Genomic DNA, 8,932 nt, shown 5'->3' on the forward strand with positions numbered 1-8,932 from the left:
ATTGCGGAATGAAGTAGTTATATAAATCAAAACATATACATTACGCCATAAGTGGGCTATTGTAATGCCTAAATGGTGTTACAATAGGCCCCAAAAGCGTTACAATAGGTCTATTGTAACACCAGGGGGAGTTACGTATACGAGCATTATAATAGACACCCAAATGTAACACTTCACTGATCTATTGTAACAGAGAGAAAAACGTTACAATAGACAACTAATGTAACACTAAACTGCCCAAATGTAACACAAAATGAGTGATACATTAGGTTGATCAAGATTGCATAATTAAGATCCACCTATGGGTCCCATATAACCTATTGTAACAGTATGTTTTATCTATTGTAACACAATTTTTTTATAATTAAGCAACACTAGCATATGTAATGTAACACTATATATAATCATATATTACACTAGAATAGGGGCAAATGTAACCGTTAATTTTAATTTTTTTGAAATATATGCTTAATTTAAAGAACAATCCCATTAGCAACAAAACATCAAAGTAGACCATACTACTAAATAACAGTGTCAACTATATACCATACTACTACTTGACATCCAAAATAGACCAACATTAACTACTCACACCCTGACACATATCACAACTACTTTTACTTCTAATAGGACTTCTGCTAGAACTACTGTTTCTAAGAGTGAAATGCGGAGGGCCTCCATTAACACTTCGACTTCGGCTCATGCTTCGATTAGGGGTCATGCTTCTCCTAGGGCTCATGTTGGGGCTCTTTTTCATGCTTGTTTTTGGACTGAAACTTTTTCTGCTCAATATCCTTGTAGGAGTGATGCTTTTACTCCTGCCCATTAATGTACAAATATTTTACAAAATGTGAGAAAATTCAGAGCATAGAAACATTCAGCAAAGAAAAGCCAATGGAATGATTTTTGAACTATACCTCTGGAGAAAAATCCCACACACGAACATACTTTAGGAGATTCTTTGTCATTACCTATACAACAAGAAATTTGCAAGAACAAACCATCAATCCAAACCTCTATTTCCCATTATTCCATTATTGAAGTTTTAGTCATGGTCAATAACAATAACAATTATACAGTACTAATTTTGAGCATTCACAATTTCTAGTTCTTAATGAAAATCAAGAGCGCATTTTTCCTTTTGGTATTGCTTTTCCTTCATTACATTTTCTATTCTCTGGCAGCTGGTGGACAACAAGTACATAAGAATTAAATCATACAAAAGAAATACATAACTTTTTACCTAAATTTGTTTACAAGAAAATCACTAGGATACTCAATATTGTTTAGAACTACATGATACTAACAACCAACTAGCTCATTGAAGGTGAAAAAGGATCAGCATAAACGACTCTTGCATATTAGTAACTGACAATAGCTACTTATAAAATTCAACAATATTAATTAAGTACGGCAGAGTTTATCCTACAATCAAATATTGGAATCCTGTACCAAGGAAAAGTAAAAGCTACACCATATACAAAATGGCTACTCAGCCTTTTACCTCAAAGAGATAATAAATATTTCCAAAAAGGGCTTGTGCTGCAAGTTTCCTCTTAAAACCCTTTGCTGAATATCCCAACACATCCATGACAACTGGACCTGAAATAATACAATCAAATCCAGGAAAAATATATACCCTTTGGGAGCCCAGACGACATCACCATACTAAGAAATAGAGGATTATATTAATAAACCTATATAGGTACCATCTCTAAATGACCATTATTGACTTATATATAGCCCAGAATTCAAAAGGGTTAATAGTGAATCACTGCATAATAATATTAGCATTATATCAGTAGCACCACAGAATGGAAAAATTCTTACATTTGCTACGCCTATGAGAAATGAATCCAGATATAAAATAACATTTGGAATTATTCATTCCAAATCATAAAACACATTCGCTTAACATAGAGACTATGGAGGAGCTGGAGACTATAATTCTCGTAAAAATTTGATTCACAGACATGTAAAGTGGTTAAATAATATGAAAATAAACCACAATACGAATCATTTCATGAACATAACATTGTCTTCAGAAAAGAAATTAGATCACCAGCAAGTTGTTCTATTTAAGCTTTATTTTCTCGGCAGTCATTCATACTGTGAGTAATAGGTATCGCCACATTATTATTGAGTCAGTAACTATATAACTGATTCAAATTTTTATTAACCTGAGGTTTTTTCGCCATGTTTCATTTACTTCATAAACTCAGATCCTATGAGGAATATTGGTTCATATAGTGTAAATGAGTAGAGAATGAATATCAGCGAGGCATAGCTTTTCAGATAACCTAATAAAGAAGAAAAATGAAATGACGTCAATCAAGAATCAGTTGATCGGGTACTTTCTGCTTCTATTAGCCTGCATAGATCAAGATTCAAGAGTCATATTTGTATAACCAAGCTTGTTAGTCATATTAAGCAAGTATTAATGTATTACTACTAAAGATATAATAAATTAACTTAAATAAAATCCAAGCACATAGACTGAACAGAAGAGCAGCAATTGTGATTAAATTTGTAAAACTATTGGACATTCAACTGGATAAAATCAGAGAACTGATCAAGGTTGAAGGATAAAACTAAGTTCATGCATAAGAACAAAGACATGTGGACTGCAATTTTAAACAATCAATAAGAATGCAACAACTTTTTTTGCACATCTATTAGAGGATTATCAAGTAACTGAATTTATCGTATTCTCTTTCATGGTCACTGCCTCTATATTCGGCTTGCCTTTGCTTAATTACCCTATAGCATTTACTTTTTCTTCTGCTTATGAATTTTTCTTTTCATCAAGATCCATACCTGGAGCTTGTCCTTCATGACTTCTCTGCTTCCATATTGTCAAAACATTGCTCATTTGTTTCTTGCTGGCCAGAATGCTACCTTTTGAAGCAAGTTGTATCTCTTTCTGCTTCTGATTCTCTTTCTTCTCTGTGGCTAGTTCTGCGGCCGTAGCATCCTGGACAGCATCCGGAAATGAGGGAATATATTTTGATCCGTAGAGGGAATATATTTTTGATACCATTGTTACCATCATATTATAAACCTGAGAAATTGGTATGAAAACTAAGTCAAGATAAAATTAACGACCGAAAAAACATTATAATGTATGAGAGTAAGATCTGTGATACCTGAAGACAACAATCTGAGATGGGTTGCGACCATTGGTTTTTTGGAATTCATTGAGCAGTCCTGGGTGTTAAATCACTGCACATTAAGAATCCCCAATTATAAAGTGCTAATCTACAAAACAAAGCCTCCAGTTTATGCTACCAAAACCCAAAATTTAACATAACAAAACTTCAAATAGATGTATATGCTTACCAATTTACTCGAACCCCAATTTTAAATCCCAAATCACTTGCAAAATCAATTAAAAAAATAGTAATTGCCTTCAAATCCCCACTGGGAAGCCAAAAAAACCCTGTAAAATCATAGAAATTGAAAAGTAAGTACCAGTCGTTCGTTTAAATTAGATCCATAAAATTGTTTATTCAAATACCAAATCGCAAATTTGTTCTTCAATTCATCATTAGAGTCGAGAGAGTGTTTTTGAGAGAGAAAAAAAGAAATAGAGCGATGGTATAGTTTTGTCCAAGTGAATATAGGTCTGGGTCATTTTTGTTTAGGGTTTAGGGTTTACAATACCCCACTTATGGCGTAGTGAAAGTAATAAAAACACAAGTTTTTAAAATTTTCTGGATATATATATATCAAATGAGAACCTTTTGAAGTTTGAAAAACTCACAGCTGCTTACAAGTAGAACAAATAAACTACAGAGAGATTCTTGACAAGTACAGTTTTTTCTATCTCTCTTCTAAAATATGTTTGCTTTGTTGAATGTTCTACTACCTACACTTGGTTTATATATCACCAAGTTTACATGACAATAAGACAAGATAATAAAATAAAACATATCTAGTCTAACTCCATGCTGCTTCACTACTCTATTACAGCATCTTTGAATATCTTCACAATTGCATGAAAATGGTAATGCTTCTTTGTTCTCAAATTCCTGCTTAACAGGCTGCCACATTTCTTTTGCAAACACTCCACGCATGTAACTGTGTTGTCACTATCAACAGATATTTGAATTTGATCATCCGTCGGGTACATATTTGTCATCCGTCGGGCAGCTTTGTTGATCATCCGTCGGGTAGCTTTGTTGATCATCCGTCGGGTAGCTATTTGTCACTTGACTCCAATTCACTTATACAGAATTACAAGACATCTCATATTTACAATTAATCAACCTATTCTTCATATCCACTAGTAGTCAACATGACTCATATGCTTCTACAAAATCTACACAAAGTTGTTTGTAGAAATGTGCTACAGATCTTATTATTGCATAAGCTACTCACCCGGTGGATGTCAAATAGTCATCCATCGGGACTATATTAAATCATTCGACGGGATTATATTGGATTATTCATCGAGTGCTACAAAATACACTAAGTTAAATCTACTAAGGTATTTTGTTTACTTTATCATCAAGTTCACAACATATTCCTAAGAATCTCCCCCAATTTATGTCTACTGGAATTATAGCCATAAATTAAGAGAAACTTGATGATAACAAAATATCCTAAAGATACAGGATAAAAATAGTAGATAAAACTTATAAGTGCTACAAAGTTTACTGAAAATTGAACAAAGCAAAGTATACAAAGAAGTTGCTCACAATCATTGTCAAGGTGCTCCTCTAGCTTGAGCAGATAAATTTATTTCCTTGATTGTCTGGATTTCTTCTCAAGCCTCATGTTGTTCTCTTTTATCTGACTTTGGAGTTGTCTGTGGAATTCAAGTTCATCAGCTTCCGATAAATCTAACATTTCTTCTATTTCCAACATAGTCTCATTGCTAGAGATACTCAGTTGGTCATCCAGTCTGAAGAATCTTCTAACTCCCTTATCATCCATGAATTCCATCAGCCAATAAGGCCTCAAATGCACTCTTTTTCCTGTGAAGGGAATATACAGAGTTTTTGGAAGTGCATCTTTGACTCTATTGCTCCTTAGCTCATCTACTATCGTTAGGACTATCCTCCTTGCAGTCACATTGAATCCAAAGTTCTTCTTGAAGGATGAATAGACCTTTATCAGTACATATTGGCTTTCTTGAAGAATCCTGTGAAGTGGCCATGTGATCTCTTTCCCTCCCTTATACTTGAATACTAGCCTTTTAGGAAGATGTCTGTAGACATCAATCCCTCTTACTTCTTTCAATTCTTCCAAGTAGAGGTTTATTTTAGAGAACTCCTTGATATCACAGATGTATAAGAGATCTTCCTTGTTAAATGTGGGTTGAGATTTGGTTAGGGTCTTGGATCTGAGAGTCACAGGCTTCACTTTCTTGCTTGCTCTAGTCTTTGTCTTCTTTGGCTTGTTGAAGATTGGAAAGTTTAGCCCAGGAATTGGCAAAGTATCCCAGTCTACTGGCTCATCCTTTGGAATTATGGGCTCACCATGAATATTTCTTGTTGGATCCACAACCTTGAATTCTTCAAATATCATTGAGGGTTTTGATGTATGAGTTGAAGTTGTAGACTTTTTGGGAATGTAGTCTTCCATTTCCTCATCACTGAAGTCCAATTTTCTTTTTGAGTGGAGCTTGTATCTGAATTTTCTTTTCTGTTGTGGTTCATCTTGCACTTTCTGATTTTGAGGTTCAATAATTACAGATGGTTGTGCAGAAATCTCAGTTGTAGTCTTTATAGCCTGAAGTTTGGCCAAGATAGCAGCTTGCTCTTTCTTTTGTTTGAGCTTCTTAGCATCTAGGGCAGCTTGCTTCTTTTCTTGCCTGATTCTTTCCTTCTCTTCCTTTTTAGCTTCTACAAACTGAGGGTGTCCAGCCACCACACAGATTTCTTTACCATTTCTGTAAATCTTGGAAATTCTTCTTTTGAGTGCTGAATCAGCTGGATCCTTGAAAAATGCAATTGACCTGGCCAACAGCTTCTTCTCATCTGGCAGAGGTGTTTCATACACAATATCCATTGGATTTTTTTCTGAAAACTTTGAGTAGTTTCTTTTAGGCTTCATAATCAACTTTGCTTTTGGAGATTTGATGCAAGATGTTTGAACTTTTTCCAGATAATTCAAACTCATTTCATTCACAGAGATGTGCTTGACTTGAGAGTGATGATTAAAGACTTTGTCTGTATTCTGAATTGTTCCAAATTTCTGTTGAATTTCTGTATCTATTTTCCTCCATTTTTTCTTTTAATTCCTTTTCAGCTGCTGCTACATCAATCTTTAGCAGTTTGTCATTTGTTTCCAGTTTTGCTGCTGCCAGATTTATGATGTCAATATTGTCCATGGCTGGTGGCTTTGTGAAAACAATTGTTAGTACAATTACTTTGTTGACTTGGATGTTGAGTTGTTTCTCCCCCTCACTAGATGAGCCTTTCTCCCCCTTTTCGTTAGCATCAAGTTGGAGAGTGGAAGGAAGTTGAGCAGCCACCGACTGTTGGAGCAAAGCAGTTTAAGTTTCTTGATTAGCAAGTATCTTGGCCATTGGATTCTCCACATCAGATAATCTAGAGTCCATGGCCTCAACCTTTCTATTGAGATCAGCCTCTTTCCTTAGCTTATGAGATATCTCAGTCATGGTGGTTCCAGGAAGTCTAGCATCCAACCTTGCTATGAAATCCCGTTTTACTTCAGAGACTTCCTGCTTGATTTCATCCACCCTTTGACTGTGTTGGAGAGCTTGAATCTTATGCAACTGGAGTGCTTCAAGATGTTCTGTAAGTAGCCTCTTTGTGCTGGCATTTGTAGGTGCTTGAATGGTTGTTTGGGTGTCATGAATCAGCTTGAATAGTGTTGATTGGAGATGTGAGTAGGAACATTCTTTAGTTAGCATCCAGGCAGGAACATCTGCATCTCCCCCTATGCTCATACTGTCTTCCTCATCATCCCTACCAGCATCCCCAAATGAGTCTTCAACCAGTTCAAAATCACTGCCAGTAGCTGAAGGCATAGCAGTGATTGCATCATTTGCTCTTTGTAGAGATTGAGTAGTGTGCACGAAATTGAGTATCATTTCAGCCTCCTCATTGCCCTGTACAGCTAGTGTTTGATAAGCTGTAACAGGATGAGTAAATGTCTCAGCATCTAGGGAAATAAAATATATAACAGCTTGATATTCTTGTTGAAATAGTCTTTTCCTTTCTGCATCATTGACATTCATTGACTCACTTGCAATGGTGTCCATCCTTATCTCTCCAGTACCTGCATTTCTCTCATGATCTCTCTGTTTTTGCATCAAGGGCTCCCCTTGGCTTCCCACCCTCACACCCTCATCTTCACCATCTAAGGTGGGACTCATCTTACTCACTTTTACCAGTCCTGAAAAAATGGACTGCATTTATTCACTCATATTCTCTCCTTTTGCCTGGGAACAACCCAGCCTCTCACTCAAATCACTTCCTTTTCTCCGTACTAAGAGTAATTATACTACTACTAAGTTCTCTGCACATGTGATAATTGAAGAGATTTGAGGTTGTGCAGAGACTCCCGACGGATGATGAATATCCATTGGGACAGTAGTCGGGCTATCCGATGGATGACTGTTGTTAGGCTCATTCGTCGGATATAATCACTACCCAACGGATGAAGAATATCCATTGGGATAGAACAAATGAATGAGTTTGGAGTGCAGACTATTGTAGACTCTGTGCAGATTGAGGAAAATTTAGGCACAGATATCTCAATAGACTCAAAAAGAAATGGCAGGTGAGCCAACAAATCATCTAAAAGATGATACTCATTTGCTTGGATTTTTGGCTTCTCCAAAAGAGTTAAAGATGGAGAATTTGGAAGTGATATATTGATCATGTCAACATCCAGTGAGCGTGTGGATGAATTTGGCATTTCAGGTGCTTCAATTGTTAAATATTTTGGCTATGACTCCACATTTATTGGAGCCACATCAATCTGACTTTGAGATGGTGCAGTGACTAGGTTTTAAGTTCCAATTTGCACTGTGTGTGTTCCCTGTGCATCCCCAAGGGGTTTTTGATTTTTTCTTTCTAGCATAGGTCTGTGGTGAACTTGTGTCCCTACCCCTCTTGGCCTGTGCTCCTGGTGGGGAGCTTGTTTCAATAGTAACATCCTTTTGGGAGGATGAAACTAGAAATGAGCTAATTTCCTTATTAACAACCACATTTTATTAGGAAACTGTGGTGTGGCTAGGCTTGGGTACAGTCATCTCACCATCCTTATCCTTAGGGTTTTTTGATTTTCACCCTGTCCCTCACCTTGCTCACTCACATTCACACTCCCCTCTCTGTGTTTAGTAGATTTTTCAACTAGTTTCTTTTGAAAGAAACTAGAGGGAGTTTCTTAGATTTAAATTTTGAAATTGTTGGTTTGGTAGCTTGGGTAGGCATCTGTTGGATCATTGACACAAATGTCATAGCTATACTAGAAGGCAAAGAAATGTGTGAGGTTGGAAAAGTGAAGACAGTAGAGCTTACCTCACTTACCTGAGGACCCCACCATGACTCGAAAATAGAAGACGGGCACCTCTTTGTGTTGATTAGCTCTATTAAGATCTACAATAATCCTCCTTTCTTGAACCCAATAATTCAGCTTGTTGGTTGGATTCTCAATTGCAATGTCCTCAATAAGATGGTTAGCAAGCATCATAAAGAATCTAGCATAATAGACACTTTTACCTCTCTTATTGAGTTCTCCTAACTTAAAACCTAACTCAAATTTGATTAAGTCACTGAAGTTAAAGTACTTATTTGTAAATAGGATATAAAGCATGTTAAGCATGGAAATGTTAACAGAATCAAAGTTACTAATTTTACCAAAAAATACCTTAGTTGCCACATCACGTAAAAAGCTCCATTCCTTTCTAAGACCTAACCTCCTAATTTAACTTAACTTAGAAGTAGAAAGTGCG

At 36.1% G+C, this 8,932-nt stretch overlaps 1 protein-coding gene across 1 annotated transcript; it reads right to left on the reverse strand.

The window, feature by feature from the left end:
- Positions 1-424: 424 nt before the first annotated feature.
- On the reverse strand, positions 425-3,645 carry LOC141689396 (uncharacterized). The gene is made up of 7 exons (XM_074493672.1): positions 3,518-3,645; positions 3,340-3,439; positions 3,147-3,222; positions 2,818-3,061; positions 1,505-1,602; positions 918-971; positions 425-818 (listed from the first exon to the last, which is right to left on the reverse strand). Exons 4-7 carry the CDS (start codon positions 3,050-3,052, stop codon positions 813-815), a joined length of 393 nt encoding a protein of 130 aa, XP_074349773.1. The 5' UTR covers positions 3,053-3,061; positions 3,147-3,222; positions 3,340-3,439; positions 3,518-3,645; the 3' UTR covers positions 425-812.
- Positions 3,646-8,932: the final 5,287 nt, after the last annotated feature.

This window comes from Apium graveolens, chromosome 10, assembly GCF_009905375.1.
Source record: "Apium graveolens cultivar Ventura chromosome 10, ASM990537v1, whole genome shotgun sequence".
NCBI classification, from domain to species: domain Eukaryota; kingdom Viridiplantae; phylum Streptophyta; class Magnoliopsida; order Apiales; family Apiaceae; genus Apium; species Apium graveolens.

Coding starts and splice junctions, on each gene's coding strand:
- LOC141689396 (XM_074493672.1), bottom strand. CDS start 3,052: ATGATGGTAACAATGGTATCAAAAATATATTCCCTCTACGGATCAAAA. Junction 1,603..2,817: donor TCATGAAGGACAAGCTCCAG/GTATGGATCTTG, acceptor GTATTATTTCAG/GTCCAGTTGTCATGGATGTG. Junction 972..1,504: donor ATATTTATTATCTCTTTGAG/GTAAAAGGCTGA, acceptor CTTGTTGTATAG/GTAATGACAAAGAATCTCCT.